Source organism: Nomascus leucogenys, chromosome 19 (genome assembly GCF_006542625.1).
Source record: "Nomascus leucogenys isolate Asia chromosome 19, Asia_NLE_v1, whole genome shotgun sequence".
NCBI classification, from domain to species: Eukaryota; Metazoa; Chordata; class Mammalia; order Primates; family Hylobatidae; genus Nomascus; species Nomascus leucogenys.
In genome coordinates, this window is record NC_044399.1 from 28063973 (window position 1) to 28082767 (window position 18795).

An 18795-nucleotide genomic window follows, 5' to 3' on the forward strand; every position below is an offset into this window, starting at 1 on the left:
AACTAGAAAATTACTTTCTTGTCTAAAACCTCACAGGTTAAATACAAAAAGAGGTTTAATTATTTTGAAATCCAGTGTGTGTAAATATCACAAAAGGATTATTTATTTGATAATTTATGCTGCCTTTTAGGTGTTCAACATATACACAGTGGCAAAAGCTCACCCCTTAACCAAACTTTAGTCAGGTTCCTCTGATCCCTCTTTTCAACGCTCTTGCGTGGGCCTTGTCCTCAAGCCTCCTGGCCCAGTTGTAGCAAGAATTCTGCTAACTCAGTTTAGTGAGAATCCCCCTACCCTTGATAATCTGGTCAACATGGCTTGCCTTCAGCAAGGCACTGTTTAGTTGGTTCGGCAATAATCCCCTTACTCTTGAAGCTTCCTCTTAATAATTTTCCATCCACTGATTCTATCCTCCGCCCCACTCTGCTCCTTAGCTATAAATCCCCAACATTCTTTACTGTATTCAGAATTGAGCCCAGTTCTATACTATTGCAATAGAGCCTTACTAAAATCTGTTTTTACCACTTTACTGTCGAGCTCTGGTTTTCTTTAACAATACTGACTCATGATAATTGAAATTATTATATTGAATTAAGTAATAACCCTCTAACATTCTCTACTTTTGATTTGGAAGACTACAGAAATAACCTCTTCAAGGCCAGAAATGGAAATAAGGCCCCCCACCTTTTTTCCAATCCTACACTGTTTTACTATAGCCTAATCTTTATCTCATAAACCAGAGAATCTGAATTAGAAATAGTTAGAAGCCGGATTAGAAACAGTACCCTGAACGAGGTCCAGATCTAATAGTTTAATTAGCCTATTATTCCAAAAGAGCTTAAAAGTCTTAGTATATATTTCCTCATTTAACCTTACAAAAACATGTGGTCTCTAACAGTTAGCAATGATGGAACTTAAGACTACCATGCATGCCTCCTATATTTTTTAATCTAACAAATTCACTATATTATGAATTCCAATGTTTATCCTAAAATTGCAAGATATTTACTCAGATGCCATAGTATTATAAGTATGCTGAAATAAATCTTGACTATAGAGACTAATACTATCTACAGGCCCTTTATATTTTCCAATTCACTTTTCAGTAATTTTTCCAGGATGTTTATAAAACAAGACTATGTTTCCATTTTTTCCAAGATATAAATGAGAAGAAAAATAATATTTAGTTAATGTTTGTTATATGTCAGACTGTATGTTTAAGAAATCTTAATCTTTGCAGCAATTCTGTATTTTTTTCCCATCATAAAATTCACCACAGTACATCTTGAATTCTGGTACGTTTTCAAAAATTGCAAGATGAGTATATTATTATGCAAAGAACATATCATGAATATACTAAAATATATCAGACGATGTAGAATAACACTATGTATAGGCCCTTTTCAATGTCAAAAGAGCTTTTCAAAGATTTCTCCAGGATGTTTCTGGAACAAGTAAATGTTTCAATTTTATTCATGGCTTTGGCCATAGCTAGCATCTAAAATATCCAGGCTCAGCATGATCAAATCAGTTATTGTGACTTATTTACCATCCAAATTGGATTGCCGCATGGTCATTCCAATTTATTGGCAACAAATACTTTGAAAACCAGGCCATTTTTTCTCCCAGAGATTAAATAATAGTCTATTTAATGCTGGTATTTGAAGATTACTCCTCAGAAAAGTAGACGGACTTACTTAGTGTAATTGTTTCTTGAAGGCTACCTTGCAAAAGCTCAGAACACATATTTGACATAGCTGATAAACACTCAATACCCACATCTGTTTAGAAACTATAATAATAATTGTAGCTAACATTTTGACTACTTACTCTATGCCAGACACTGTCTTACGTGCTTTACATGTACTAATTAATCTAATTCTCTTATTACTCCTATGAGGTAGATACTATTATCATCCCTAGTTTAGAAATAAGGGAATTGAAGTACAGAGACTTTAAACAAATTTGAGCGAGATTACACAATCAGGAAATGACAGAGTTCATTTTGTTATACTGTCTCAAGAGATTTTGCATTTTATACATGATAAGACTTATGGAAAGCTATACAGCAAAACTTATGTCATCCCTCTCTCACTTCTGATTAAGAGTTATCTCTCTAGGCTACCAACAAACGCATGCATGTGTGTATGTATGTCTGCATATGTATCATTTAAAAACACACATGGGTTCCTATTGAGAAATATTTGGATTTTCATTTTTTGCTATATAAACAATATCACATATATGTACACACATACATACACATTTTCAAATCTGATCAAGCTTATTTGTAAAACAAACTCTTAGCAATAAAATTGGTGTATTAAGGATTATGTGCCTTATAATTTTGATACATATTGTCAAATTGGCATAAAAATGATTGTACCAATCTTCACCCCTACCCAAAGTATGTATATGCAAAATTTAAGTTTTACTAAATTTAACAACTGTACATAATGGGTAAATAATATAAATTCCGTAAGAGTTGAATGAAGTTTTAGCACTCCTTAATCATCTATCTATGCTGAGGATCTTTATGATACTATGGGAAAGCATCTTGGAAGGACACTGGGCAAGAATCTGGAGACCACAGGGAGCCTCTGCTTACTCTCTTCCACATCGCCCCCAAAGCACAGCAATACCTAAGTAAGTCCAACGAACCTTGAAACCTGCCCAATTTTTAGGTCTTCTTTACTGCTTAAACCATTTGGCTGTATCTTTTATTACTTGAAACAATAAAAATCTTAATTGATACACTAGATTCTCTGGATGAGTTATTTAACTTCACTAAACCTCGATTTTCTTCTTGGTAAAATGAGACACATCTGGAGGGACTGGGTATTAATCCTAACTCCGACCGCTGCCTAGCTGTATTATCCTCCACAAGACATTTTACTTTCAGCAAGACATTTACCTCTCTATGAACTTAATTTGCTCATCTGTAAAGTGGAGATACCAGTGACAAAAACACAAGCTAGTAAGTGTATATGCCACACGACAGGCATTATAATGAAAATTGTTGTCATTATTATTGCTATTACTCATTAAAAAGTACGACTTTAAAAACATACAGAGCTTTAAAGTTCCCACTGGTATCTAACATGAAAAGCAATTTTTACAAATTTCTCAACAAATTTTATTAACAATAACGGCTAACACTTTCTGAGCCCTTAAACACAGTTTTTAAAAAGTATAAAACAATGTGATTATAAGAATAATACAACCACCCATGAAGTCGGTTGTATTATTGTTATCTCCATTTTACAGATGAAGAAACAGAAGCAAACAGTCGTGACGTGACACTCAGAGCTGGGATACAAACTCAAACAGTCGGACCACAAAGTCTATGTCTCTCTTGAACACGTTTACTACATTAACTTATTTTTGTACTGAATAGAGGGAGGTGTGCATACATTTAAAAATTAGTTTTCAAGCTCTAAATTATATCTATTCTTGAGCTGGTCTTTCCCCATTCTTACTCCCTCCAGACTGAAAATGAGTCAAAGTATTTGGAAATGGACCTATATCTGCAAATGAGTCTTTATATACACTGGCATGGAAGACTAAGATAAGTATGTTAAGAGTATAAAGGTTACAGAGTTAACAATGATAGGAAAAGGATACTCCTTTGTCATACCTTATAAAATGAACACATAAGTACCCACCTTATTAGAAGTGGAGACAATGACTAATAATGACTATTTAAAGATCAGGAAAACCTATGCAGCTGTCCCCCAGTATCCATGGGGGACTGGTTCCAGGACCTTCCTTGGATTACACTCAAATCCTTGATATGAAATGGCATAGTGTTTGCATATAACCTATGCACATCTTTCTATATACTTCAAATACTTTCTAAATTACTTATAATATCTAATACAATGTAAATGCCATGTAAATAGTTGTTAGACTGTATTCTTTAGGGATTATTAAAAAATCTACATGTTCAGTACAGACGGTTTTTTTTTAAGAAAAATATTTTCAATCTGTTTGGTTGAATCCATGGATTCAGAGGGCTGACTGCACAAGGCTAATGAACATATGATACTCTACTCCTTCATACTTCATTCTCTACATACTTGCCAACAAGATTCGATCACAAGGTAAATTGGATCATACTACTTACTACCTGTTCCTCCTCTGTTTAAAACTCTGCAATCCTGGTGTGTGATGTTCCCCTTCCTGTGTCCAGGGGTGGGGGGAGCGGGGAGGGGGAAGGATAGCATTAGGAGATACACCTAATGTAAATGACGACTTAATGGGTGCAGCACACCAACATGGTGCATGTATATATATGTAACAAACCTGCACATAGTGCACATGTACCCTAGAACTTAAGTATAATAAAAAAAAATAAGTAAAAATAAAAAGGAAAAAACAATAGAGAGAGAATAAGGTTAAAAAAAAAAAAAAAATCCTACAATCGGAGTAGGCTCCTTACCGTGACCCTAAAAACTGTGGCTTCTGCCTACCTCTCCAACTCTTTTTATCTATTTATTTTTATTTTTTATTCTTTTTTTTTTTTAGTGGCAGGGTCTTGCTTGCTCTGTTTCCCAGGCCTGAGTGCAGTGGTGGGATCAGAGCTCATTGCAGCTCCACCTCCTGGGCTCAAGCAACACTCCCACCGAGGCCTTCTCGGTAGCTAGGACTACATATGGGTGGCATGCCATGACACCCAGCTATTTTGTTTAAATTATTTGTTGTAGAGACAGGGTCTCATTATGTTGTCCAGGGTGGTCTCGAACTTCTGGCCTCATGCAATCTTCCTGCCTCGGCCTCTGAAAGTGCTGAGATGACAGGTATGAGCCATCGTGCCCCGGCTCTAATTCATTTTCTACCACTGTCCCTTCAGACTTACTCTGCTCAGGCCACACTTGCCTTCTTTCCATTCCTTGAACATGCCAAGCTCATTTCTGCTTTAGGACTTTTGTTCTGACTGTTAGCTCTGCCTGGAAAGCTCCGATCCCAGATCTTCCCATGGCTGGCTCCTTCTTAAATTCAAAACTCAGCTCAAATATCTCCTCCTTTGACTCTCCCCAGTCATTCCATAGAAGGAAACTCTACCTCAACCCCAGTTTCTAACCCCTTCCATATTGCATTACCTTTGTAGTAGTTGCCACTATTTAAAATTCAAGTATTTATTTACTGGCTATGCATTTATTATATCTTCTCTCAACTGAAATACAAAATCCTTGAAGGCAGGGGTCTTAGTGGTCCTTTTCACCACTCTATCATATCTAGAGCAGTGCCTAGGCATCTAATGGGCCTTAGACAAATATCTGTTGAATGATTAAGTAAAAAGCACCGAAGAATAATAAGCAAACTGCTTTTAACTGTGCCAGAGACAAGAGACTATTAGAAAGTCACAAAGAAAATAGAATATGATGACTCTTCTGGCCCTATTCATTCTGTTTGATTGGTAATATGAATACATATAAGGCACTTGAAAGTTTGAATGTATGGAAATGGAGAAATTACTAAGTGTAGTCCTAATGGCCTGATTAAATTATTGCATTTTGATAATTAATGCCAAGAAAGAACCATTCTTTGGAGAAAATTTCTTTATGGTTGGCTAATTTTTTTCCATTCAACTTTCCTTTTACTTACTTATAACAAGATATAATTAGAAACGAAGGGGTAACTGATGATTAGGTAAGAAGGGATAATGGATGAATAATCTACTAAGGTTTTTATTTTGAATTTCAAAGTAATTTCATTCCAGGTTAAACTAGACAATTCTTATCATCTGCTTCACTTGGCAGAAAATTGACCAAAGAAACATTTTCCTGACATACTCTTTCAGTAAACAGTTGTTTTCTTCCAAAATTTAAAAATGCATTCTTAAACATTAAATTGTTAGGCCTTTGATAGTCTTCAGTAAATAAAACTATGAGAAATTACAGAAGCTTCAAATACTGTAAAATTAAAACTCAAAAGTTCATACATGTCATTAACCAATTACACTCTGCATTACTGCTTCACTACAATACCTCTGTGATATTAGGAATGTTATTGACTTTGTTATATTTAATAGTTATCTCTTAATAAAGGTTGACTATTAAGTTGACATTCAAATTAAGATAGGCAAATAGGATAGGAAAGTGGTATCTCTAAAACTTCAGGCAATCCAGCTCACTTCTACATAGAAACTGGACTTGCTATTTTTTCCACTGTGTGTGGTAAAATGAAACACATCACATGACAGCCAGCAGATTTGGGATTTTTATATTTTCAGTAATCAATAATACCTTTGACTGTAAAACGGAGAATTTCTAAGCACTGAGATTTTATTTAAGCCTAATCACATAAAATTCATCATATTTTTGGACATTAGAAGGGAACTGGTATTTCAGGATATTATGTTTTTAGGCTATTTTACCTATTTTTTTAATCTAATGACCAAAGTGTCTTTAGACTGAAGTATCTAATGACCAAAGTGACTTTGATTCATTTATTTTTTTTGAAAATGCCAATAATATCCAATGTAAAGAGGCATAATTTATGCTTTGTAGAACTATAGAAGAAATGCTATTATTTTAATGAAAATTATAAACAGTGAAAAAGTTTCACTCTACATAGACAGAAGTGCCCCAAAATTTCATTTCTCATTTTCTTTTGCATTGTCATAATGTTAATCAAACTTCTCTACTGTCTAGCTCAACGTCAGACAGGAAACAGTCGATATATCCTTTGTGAATAACTTAATTTCATGCCTCCATGCACTCAGAACCCTTCAATACTAGTCAACTTACTGACATCAGGGATATATTGATAATGCTAGAAGAAATCTAACAAAGTGACCCAGGATTACACATTTTCACACATAAGCATTCTTCAACTATATATTAAAATTTATTTCCTGAAAAGATGTAAAAGGACAAATTCATTTAATAAAGCCACAGTTTTACACCTAACAACTTGATCTAAATGGGGTAATACATCTTGTGAGATCATATTAAAGTCAATATAATCCATAACTTATGAATTATAGTAAATATCCTAAGAAGTTAATGTCCAGTGTAGAGGAAATTATCTAAATTATCTTTTAAAAATAGATATAAAATATACAAATAACAATTTCAAATAAAATACGACTGATGTACCTTTGCTGAACTATCAAGCTCCTATTATCCTAAAATCAGAATGTCTCCATCTGTTAACCTGACATGAACAAGCTGATAAATGAAATCAGAACAACAGCGTATTCTGGCAAAACCAGAAACTTCCTGAAAACCTAGAAAAATATGTTCACAACAGATGGGTCATTTAGAAAATAAGTACATCAATCTGTCAAACTGAGTACTGTTCTAATTCTCTAAATTAAAATCAGTTGGAGTTTTTTTTTTTTTTTAGTGTCAAGAGTCTGTGACATTAGGAAGGCCAGAGAGGAAAAACCTAAAGATGCAAATATAGACATCTGAGGTGACCTAAAGTGTCACATCGTTAGGTTTCCTGTTAAACATACTAAATTTAGGTAAAGTCCTTACCAGTTAACTTCTTCACAGGCTGGAGCCGAACACTGATAGACTGATGTGTGAGTAAGGGGGAGGATGGAAGAGAGCGAGACATGCCCTCCATAATCCGAATGTGCTGCATACCTTCACTCACTGGAAGTGGCGGGACGGCGTAGTCTGGCTCAAAAGCACAGTCGCTTTCTGTGGAGATGCCACCTGTTAGAAGGGGATGGAACAAAAGAGCTGGTGAGAAAAGATCCTGCCTTCCCTATTAAAATACATCTTATAGGATAATTCAGAACAACAAATATTAATTTTTCACTGTGAAAAATCAAATAAAGTATTTTCACTACATGTGTTCATTTCTACACTTACTATGTACTCAATTCCAGGTCTAGCACTATGAAACTGAAGATGACTAAACTAAGGTTCCTTCTTATAAGGTGTTCACTGTCTCATGAGAGATGCAATCATATAAGGGAATATAAGAAAATAATTTCCACATAAGTTGTATAAAGAAATGATCTTACTTTTTTTTTTCTGATAAGACACACATTAACGGTATTTATCTGCTTAGCAAGCCATCATGTGCAATTGCTAGTAGGATCATTGTAACTCTATTTCTTTCTCCCGTCCTCCAAGAAAATACATAAAAATTCAAGTGGGTAAGACTGACATTATTATATAATGATCTTTGAATCTGTTCTAATTTTTAAAAAGAGTAATTATATGCTGTTTACTTCTACTTATATGCTGTTGACTTCCACTTCTGGTAATGGCAGAATTATGTACTTCAGATAAACTTTTCCCAAGGAAAATTAGAACCATAAACATATGGTATAAAATTATATATATACACAAATTTTTACATATATATAGTGTGTGTGCGTGTGTGTGTGTGTGTGTGTGTGTGTGTAGTCTAAGGCCCACAAAGGGGTGAAAGTGGAGCTAGCAAAACTCCAACACTTTTGTTAAAATCTAGGAGCAAGTAGGAACTGAAATTTGACTGGTTCTCACAGGGACTAAAGCTCAGCTCTAAATGTTTCCCATAAAATTCAATTAAGACAGTCTTGCATTGACAGTGCCTGCTAAAAACAAACATAAATCTTTGTGGAGGAAGGTAATATCATCATAGGTCTCAAATTATTTATATAATTTATCACATACAGCATCTAGCCATTAATTAACAATAACAGAGATAAGATAACATGAACAAAGTAAATCAGAGAAGCCATATAAACCAGAAATAGTCTCATAAAGAATACTGAATACAAAACAATGAGGGACAGAATTTAAAATAATATGCTAAATATGCTTAAGAAAATAAATGTTTAAAATTTTAGCAGAGGAATGAAATTACGAAATTAAAAATTCAATAAATAGATGTAAAGGTAGATTAGACATCAAATTAGTAAACTGGAAGATACATCAGAAGAAAACATTAAAATGATGAATGGAAATGGATTCTTACATTAAAATGATGAATGGAAACGGATTATGGAATGGAAATGGATTCTTAGATATGACACCAAAAGCACAAGCATTAAAGGAAAAAATTAAATGGATTTCATCAAAATTAAAAACTGTGTGCAACAAAGGATACTATCAAGAGAGTGAAAAGACAATGCTCATAATGGGAGAAAATATTTCCAAATCGTATATCTGATAGAGCCTAACATCCAGAACCTAGAACAAGCTTATCTAGCCCGTGGGCTGCATGTGGACAAGGACAGCTTTGAATGTGGCCCAAATCAAATTTTATAAACTTTCTTAAAACATTATGGTTTTTTTTTTGCAATTTTTTTTAATGCTTATCAGCTATCATAGTAATGATATTGGTGTATTTTATGTGTGGTCCAAGACGATCCTTCTTCTTCCAATGTGGCCCAGGGAAGTCAAAAGATTGGACACCCCTGATTTATTAGGTTGGTGCAAAACTAATTACAGTTTTTTGCCATTACTTTTAATAGAAGGTATAAAGAACTACTTCAACTCGACAACAAAAAGACAAACAATCCAATTTAAAAATGGGCAAAGCTGGGTGTCTTGACTCATGCCTATAATCCCAAGACTTTGAGAGGCCAAGGTGAGTGAATCACTTGAGCCCATAAGTATGAGACCAGCCTGGGCAACGGAGTGGCATCCCATTTCTACAAAAAATATTTTTTAAAAAACTAGCCAGGCACAGTGGCATGTATCTGTAGTCCCAGCTACTTGGGAGGCTCAAGTGGGAGGATCACTTGCGCCCAGGAGGTTGAGGCTGCAGTGAGCCATGATTACACCACTGCACTCTAGCCTGGGTGACAGAGTGAGACCATTTCTTGAAAAAGAAAAAAAAAAAATAGAAACTTCAAAGTACTTGAATAAACATTTCTCCAAAGAAGATACACAAATGGCCAACAAGAACATGTAACGCAGCTCAACAATCATTACAGAAAAAGCCAAAATGAGAGACCACTTTATACCCACTAAAATGGGTATAATAAAAAAAATGGGAGAACAAAAAAATGTTGGTGGCAAAATTAAAATCTTCATACACTGCTGGTGGAAATGTAAGATGGTGGTTCCTCAAAAAGTTAAACACAGAATTACCATATGACCTAGCCATTTCACTCCTTTGTATATACCCAAAGATATGAAAACAGGTTTTCAAGCAAAAACTTGAACATGAACGTTCACAGCAGCATTATTCTTAATAGCCCAAAAGTGGAAACAACCCAAATGCCATTAACTGGTGAACGGATAAACAAAATGTGGCATATTTATACAATGAAATATTATCTAGCCAGAAAAAGAATGAAGGTCTGATTCATGCTACAACATTCAAAAGCCTTGAAAACGTACTAACTGGAAGAAGCCAGACACAAAAGACCACATTTGTATTATTCCACTTATATGAAATGTTCAGGAGAGGCAAATCCACAATCTGCCATGTTCTCTCCATTTCTTCAACCATGACCTTAGTTGAGGCCACTATTATCTTATCCCAAACTTCTGTTGGGAGAAATCTAGGATTTATTCTCTATCCTTGGATTTCAGGAATTTTACTAGGATTAACTTTTTTTCTTCTCATTCATCTCTGGGCCCTTTCACTTACTATGCTGACTAAATCTTCTCTTCCAACTTTTCTTCTCTCTCTTTGGAATTCTGGTCAGATGAATACTGTATCTCCTAGACTTAGTTTTCAAGTCTCTTTCTCTCATCCTTGATTTCCAATCTTTCATGAATATATTTGACATTGATTCATATGAATTTGCAGTATTTTACAGTTACATAAACAAAGAGGCATGCCATTAGTGTAATTCCTTAACTGAGGAATCCTTTTATTGAAAAAAATCAGCATTAGATTTTTGAAAGCAATATATTTGATTTAGTGAAGCAACTCTTTTCACTTAAAATGTTCCAATGTTAAAAATTAGCTGATAATTTTAGAAACTAATAATACTCCTTAAGGAATAATCCTGCAATTAGTCCAGTTTGGCTGTCCTACTTTACTTTTCTGCTTAAAACTATTTTCTTCCATCTTCTTTGTCCCATAAATTGTGCCTGAACTTATTGTAGCTACAGAGAAAAAACTAAAAATACATGTTTAAAGTACTGGTAAGCAGAGAATTTGATTATATACCAGTTTTTCCTGCGTAACTAGCAATCTCAAAATCTCAGTGGTTTACATTTCCTGTATGCTCATGAGCCTTCAGATTGACTCTGAGTGAGCTGATCTAGCTTGGGCATGATAGGGCTAGCTAGATACCAGTACTATGGTCAGGTTCAGAACACTGCTATGTGTCTTCAATATTGGGCCCAGTCACTGAAGGCAAGTGAACATAGGTAGCACGCTCTTCTTGGCAGAAAAGAGGAGTGCAGGAGGCCAAGTCAAATCAGAGGAACATACTTAAGACTTCTGCTCTCAAGGCTGGGCACAGTGGCCCACATCTGAAGTCCCAGCACTTTGGGAGGCTGAAGCAGGAGGGTTGCTTGAAGCCAGGAGTTTGAGATCGATGTGGGCAACAATGTAAGACACTGTTTCTACAAAAACTAAAAATATTAGCTGGGCGTGGGGTACCTGTAGTACCAGCTACTTGGGAGGCTGAAGCAGGAGGATCAATTGAGCCCAGGAGTTCGAGGCTGCAGTGAGCTACAATCATACTACTGTACTCCGGCCTGGGCAACAGAGTGAGACCCTGTCTCTACTGAAAAAAACAACAAAGAAAAACCTCTCTGCTCACTAACATTCCACTGGCCCAAGGAACTCATGGAGCCAAGAAAAGCATCAGTGGGGCAGGGACATATACTTGGCCTATACCAGTGGGAGCTTCTGCAAAGTCGCATAGCATAAGGAATACATGTATAGTTTTATAACATGAAGTTAAAAAAAAGGGGGGGGGCGGGGGAGGAATCCAATTTATCAAGTACGTAAGACAGCATCTACTGGTACTCTACATTACTCAATCTTTATTTTCTACCTTTCTTTTCCTGCTTCAGTCAACCAAATTAAAAGTGACTGAAATAATGTGATGGAGATGTGGCAGAATTTAAAAACTGCTGACAGGAAAAAATCAGTTATGCTGGACACCTGGTGACTAGACATTCAGAAGTTGAGCTCAGAACGCACCAGAATCTGAAGTGTATGGACACCAAAGAAATGTTAGGAGTGACTATGATCCAACTGAAATTTCAGTCATCATGAGGTGTTATACTTAACATAAATGATTATTAGATATTAAAGTTCAAGTTAACAGAGAAACTCTTCCATTGGAGACAATACATATTCTAGAGAACTGCCTTCTAGTTTTTCAAGTAATAAAAATAACCACAAACAGAAATCTAGAAATCAAAAGCCTCTAGCATAATATGTTCACTTGTGATAATTGAGTGAACTGTATACATCATTGGCAAATTTTTCAGTTTACATGTCATGCTTCAATAAAAGTTTACTTTTAAAAAGTACACAGGAAAAAAATATGTAGCATGGTGATAAACTGGCCCCTAAAGACAAAGCGTTTTTGCATATGTAACAGAAGCAAAAGAGTTTTGCCTAAATTATTCCAAATGTCTTTTTAACTCAGAGCTTGTATCATCACTCTGTATCTCTGTAACATCCTTACAAGTCCATACATCAGGCAACAAACAGGCCCCGAGAAGTTTAACAACGAGTACAGGATCATATGATCAGACAACATGATTGCCTATGTAAAAATTCTAAGGTATCTACAAAAAAGCTATAAGAAAAAATAAATCAGTAAGGCAAATTCACAGGTTACAAAGTTAATGTATAAGAATCAAGTGTCTTCCTATATACTAGCAATGAACATTTGGAAAATTTTAAAAAAACATTTAACCAACATCATTACAATAACACTACTAAAAACCTAAAATATTTAGGAATACATCTGACAGAATACATACCATGTACTCTGAAAACTACAAGAAACTGATAAGAGAAATTAAAAACCTAAATAGAGCCAGGAGTTGTGGCATGTGCCTGTAGTCCCAGCTACTACTTGGGAGGCTGAGACAGAAGAATTGCTGGAGCTCAGGAGTTTAGACCAGCCTGAGCAACATAGTGAGATACTGTCTCTAAAAAAACGAAAACAAAACCCAAAAAACCTAAATGGAGCAATGTACCATGTTTATGGATCTGAAGACTCCATATCACTATGTCAATTGTCTCCAAAGTGATCTACAGGTTTGAAGAAATCCCAATGGAAATATAGCAGGCAGTTACTTTTATAGTAATCAATAAGCTAATTTTAAAATTTATACAGAAAAAGAAAAGAACTAGGATAGCCACAACAATTTTGAACAAACAAAACCAAAACTGGAGTGAGCATCCAGAAAAAGAACCACACATATAGCCAACTAATTTGTGACAAAGGTGAAAGGATAATTCAATGTAGAAAGGATATTTTCAACAAATAATTTTGTTAACTATTAGACATCCAAATGCAAAAACACTGACCTTGAAGCATACCTCTACTCATGAAAACATCAAAGAGAAATTAGTCACAGACTGAAAATGTTAAAAAAAAAAACTATAAAGCTATTAGAAGAAACTATAAAACTATAAAATTATAAACCTTTTAGAAGAAAACACAGGAGAAAATCTGTGTGACCTTGGGTCAGGTAGATTTCTTACAAAGGATCCTAAAAAGATGAACCATATTAAAAAATTGATGAATTGGAATTCATAAAAATTAAAAATTTCTACTCTTCAAATGATAGTGTTACAAAATGAAAAGCAGTACCGACTGAAAGAAAATATTTGCAAAACACATATCTAATAAAGGACTGGTAGGCTGTAAGAACTCTTAACTCAGGAACAAGAATACAAACTACCCAATTTTAAAAATGGGCAAAATATCTGAACAGATGCTTCACTAAGTAAGAAATATGGATGATAATATAGTTTGGATATTTGTCCCCACCCCTATCTCATGTTGAATTGTAATTACCAATGCTGAAGGTTGGCCTGTTGGGAGGTGTTTGGATGCTGGCCGGAGGGGGATCCCTCATAGCTTGTTGCTGTCTTCGTTGACAGTGAGTTCTCATGAGATCTGGTTATTTAAAAGTATGTATCACCTCCCTCCACCCCTTGCTCCTGCGCACCATGTGAGAAGGTGGCTTCCCCATCCACCTTCCACTATGATTGGAAGTTCCCTAAAGCTTCCCTAGAAGCCAAGCAGATGCCAGCACCATGATTCCTGTACAGCTTCCAGAATTGTAAGCCAATTAAACCTCTTTTCTTTATATATTACCCAGTCTCAGGTATTTCTTTACAGCAATGCAAGAATGGCCTAATACAGATACTCAACATCATTAATCATTATGGTAATTCAAACTAGGAGTTACTACTACACACCTAGCAAAATGGCTAAAATTAAAAAAATACTAGCAAAACCACGTGCTGACAAGAATGAACTAGAGCTCTCATATACTGCTGGTGACAATATCAACTGGTATATATAAGTTGGGAAACAGTTTGGCAGTTTGTAAGTAAACCTACCATATGACCCAGAAATCCAGGAATTTACCCCAAAGAAATGAAGATATATGTCCCTCCTCCCACACACAAATAGAAAAATTATTACTCTCCACAACTGAAAGTCCCCAAATGTCCATCAACTGATGAATGGATAAACAAATTGTGACATATACATACAACAGAATCTGACTCAGCAATAAAAAGAATGAACTTCTGATGTGTGCACAAAAATAAAAAATGGGTAATATGTTCTTATACACCAATAACAGACAGAGAGCCAAATCATGCGTGAACTCCCATTCACAATTGCTTCAAAGAGAATAAAATACCTAGGAATCCAACTTACAAGGGATATGAAGGACCTCTTCAAGGAGAACTACAAACCACTGCTCAACGAAATAAAAGAGGACACAAACAAATGGAAGAACATTCCATGCTCATGGATAGGAAGAATCAATATCGTGGAAATGGCCATACTGCCCAAGGTAATTTATAGATTCAATGCCATCCCCATCAAGCTACCAATGACTTTCTTCACAGAATCGGAAAAAACTACTTTAAAGTTCATATGGAACCAAAAAAGGGCCCACATTTCCAAGACAATCCTAAGCCAAAAGAACAAAGCTGGAGGCATCATGCTACCTGACTTCAAACTATACTACAAGGCTACAGTAACCAAAACAGCATAGTACTGGTACCAAAACAGAGATATAAACCAATGGAACAGAACAGAGCCCTCAGAAATAATACCACACATCTACAACCATCTGATCTTTGACAAACCTGACAAAAACAAGAAATGGGGGAAGGATTCCCTATTTAATAAATGGTGCTGGGAAAACTGGCTAGCCATATGTAGAAAGTTGAAACTGGATCCCTTCCTTACACCTTATACAAAAATTAATTCGTGATGGATTAAAGATTTAAATGTTATACCTAAAACCATAAAAACCCTAGAAGAAAACCTAGGCAATACCATTCAGGACATAGGCATGGGCAAGGACTTCATGTCTAAAACACCAAAAGCAATGGCAACAAAAGCCAAAATTGACAAATGGGATCTAATTAAACTAAGGAGCTTCTGCACAGCAAAAGAAACTACCATCAGAATGAACAGGCAACCTACAGAATGGGAGAAAATTTTTGCAATCCACTCATCTGACAAAGGGCTAATATCCAGAATCTACAAAGAACTCAAACCAGTTTACAAGAAAAAAACAAACAACCCCATCAAAAAGTGAGCGAAGGACATGAACAGACACTTCTCAAAAGAAGACATTTATGCAGCCAACAGACACACGAAAAAATGCTCTTCAACACTGGTCATCAGAGAAATGCAAATCAAAACCACAATGAGATACCATCTCACACCAGTTAGAATGGCCATCATTAAAAAGTCAGGAAACAACAGGTGCTGGAGAGGATGTGGAGAAATAGGAACACTTTTACACTGTTGGTGGGACTGTAAACTAGTTCAACCATTGTGGAAGACAGTGTGGCGATTCCTCAAGGATCTAGAACTAGAAATACCATTTGACCCAGCTATCCCATTACTGGGTATATACCCAAAGGATTATAAATCATGCTGCCATAAAGGCACATGCACACGTATGTTTATTGTGGCACTATTCACAATAGCAAAGACTTGGAACCAACCCAAATGTCCATCAATGATAGACTGGATTAAGAAAATGTGGCACATATACACCATGGAATACTATGCAGCCATAAAAAAGGATGAGTTCATGTCCTTTGTAAGGACATGAATGAAGCTGGAAACCACCATTCTCAGCAAACTATCGCAAGGACAGAAAACCAAACACCGCATGTTCTCACTCATAGGTGGGAACTGAACAATGAGAACACTTGGACACAGGAAGGGGAACATCACACACCGGGGCCTGTTGTGGGGTGGGGGAAGTGGGGAGGGATAGCATTAGGAGATATACCTAATGTAAACGATGAGTTAATGGGTGCAGCACACCAACATGGCACATATATACATATAGAACAAACCTGCACATTGTGCACATGTACCCTAGAACTTAAAGTACAAAAAAAAAAATCTCAAAAAAAAAGTGGGTAATACGGTCAAAAGACTATATACTACACGGCTTCATTTACAGAATATTCTGGGAAATACTATAGTATTAGAAAACACTTAAGTGGTTGCTAGGGATTAGGTTGAGGGAGGCAACTGATTACATGGGGGCATGAGGGAAATTTTTATGGAAATAAGCTATATTTGATTTAGTGGTATTTAACATCACTATATATGTTTTAAAAATTCATGGTATGTACACTTAAAATGGCAAATTTTACTTATATAAATTAAATAAACCTGACTTTTTAAAAACCTAATTTGTAATAACATACTCACTGTACACTTATGATTTGTGAACTTTTCTAATTGGATACTTTATCTCCAAAGTACACTTTTAAAATAACAGCACAGGTGGTAATCTGGTCCCTAAAATGAGTGTAGGCATGTTAAACATAATACACACAATAACAATGCATAATTTCTCAAAGGGCTTTCATGTATGTCCGAAACAACGGGGTTTGTCCTAAATTATTCCTAATATTCTTTCATGCAAAGATTTATACCACTCTGAGACTGCAATTATCTCATTCACATACTATTAAATACTAAAAAAAAAATCAAGCAGAGAAAGTTTAATAACTAATTAAAGATCATACAGTCAATCAGCAATAGAAGAAAATTAGAACCCAAATCCTTACCATGGTCTACAAAGCTCTACATGATCTGGCTCCCACCTACTTAATTCTCTCACCTCCTCCCCTTCCAACTTCTCTACTTCATCCCTTCCCACTTTCCCCCTCAAATCACACAGCACTTATCATTACCTGATATGACTTTCTTCTTTTATTTCTCTCACTCCTCCAGAATGAAAGTATCTTAACAGTATGGACTTTCTCTCGTTTGTGTACCATGTAACTCAGACTGATTGAGACATGGGTATTAGGGTAGCCCCTAGCTGGGCAGAGGAGCAAAGCTGACTCAGGCCTCCAGTCTTCTGTGGAGACTCAGCTCTGGCCCTCCCATCTGCGTAGACTGTTCTGTCCCAGGGTCTTCTTTCGGTGTTTTCGTCTCACAATCTCAGCACAGAAAGGACATCTTTACTTGAAGAGGCTTTAATGCCCTGACTAGAATCTCCAGTGCAGACTTGAACAGTAGTAATAGCAGACATGAGGAAAACTTTCAGCTTTTCAATAGTCTGTCTGCCATCAGTGAGATGCAAATAGAGAGGACTCCTAGTGAAATAAATTCTATGAATGAAATCTATATGGAAAAGCCTTCAAAAGGAGTGCTAATGTTATTCTGCAGGAGACAGAAATCATAGACAAGAGACAAACCATGAGTGTAAAGATTGTACAAAAGCCTTCAGTAACCATTATTCCCTTCAGAGACATGGGAGAATTCAAAATGAAAAGAAACCCTTTGAACAATTTTAGAGCAGGACAGTATTTGATCTATAGTCACCTCCAAAACATACATGAGATCTCACACTGAAGACAAACTTTATGACTGTAATCAGTGTGCAAAGTTCTTCAAAAACAGCTCTTGTTTTGCAGTGCACAAGAGAATATACACTGGGCAAAAACTCAACACAAAGACCGTGGGAACCTTTAATAGGAGCGCTCATTTTACTGTGCACTGGAGCGGATATCCATGTTGGAGAAAACTCGACAACAGCACTGACTGGGAAAAAGCAGAAACTTTCACCTTACAATGGCTATACACACATGAGAGAAACACAACGAATGCGATGAATTCAGGAAAGTCTTGAGCAGGAACTTTAATATTACTGAATATGTTTAGACACATTCTGGGAAGAAAGGCTATAAATGCAATGACTGGGAAGGTTTTCAGAAGTTATTCAACCTATGCCTATGGAAAAAGGTGAGGACATATAAAGGAGAGAAATCATATATGTAATGAATATGTTAGAAAGGCTTCAATAGTCCTTCTTGCCTTTAAAGATATGAAAAGTCACACTGGAAAGAAACCTTATGACTATATACCACATAGGAGGGCCTTCAGCCAAAAATTTTCTCTTGTTCTACACAAGAGAATTAATACAAGGAAACAAATCATATGACTGTTTAAAAAAATCAGTAAGGACATATATTTGAAAAATTTAATTAGGTTCCAATTCCAGGAAAGATGCAGTACGCATACCCTACCTTGTCTCTCTCACTGAATACAACTATAAACCCTGGAAGGAATGCATAGAGCTTAATTCTAGTTTCCCATCTGGCATGTAAGGAGCTTAGAAGTTTTCACTTCATCTAACATGTAAAAAACTAAACACGTTGAAAAATCAACAACTCTTC

The 18795-nt window shown here is 35.8% G+C and overlaps 1 protein-coding gene across 5 annotated transcripts in view; it reads right to left on the reverse strand.

Annotated features, from left to right (window-relative positions):
* TANC2 (tetratricopeptide repeat, ankyrin repeat and coiled-coil containing 2) overlaps window positions 1–18795 on the reverse strand; it is a 484030-nt gene that overhangs the window by 326250 nt on the left and 138985 nt on the right. For 4 of the 5 annotated variants that reach the window (XM_012497692.2, XM_030800292.1, XM_030800291.1 and 1 more), the window contains one exon: window positions 7488–7670. In XM_012497692.2, coding sequence (XP_012353146.2) covers window positions 7488–7670 — 183 coding nt within the window. The remainder of the gene's footprint in view (window positions 1–7487; window positions 7671–18795) is intronic. The other variant, XM_030800293.1, reaches the window with a different exon arrangement.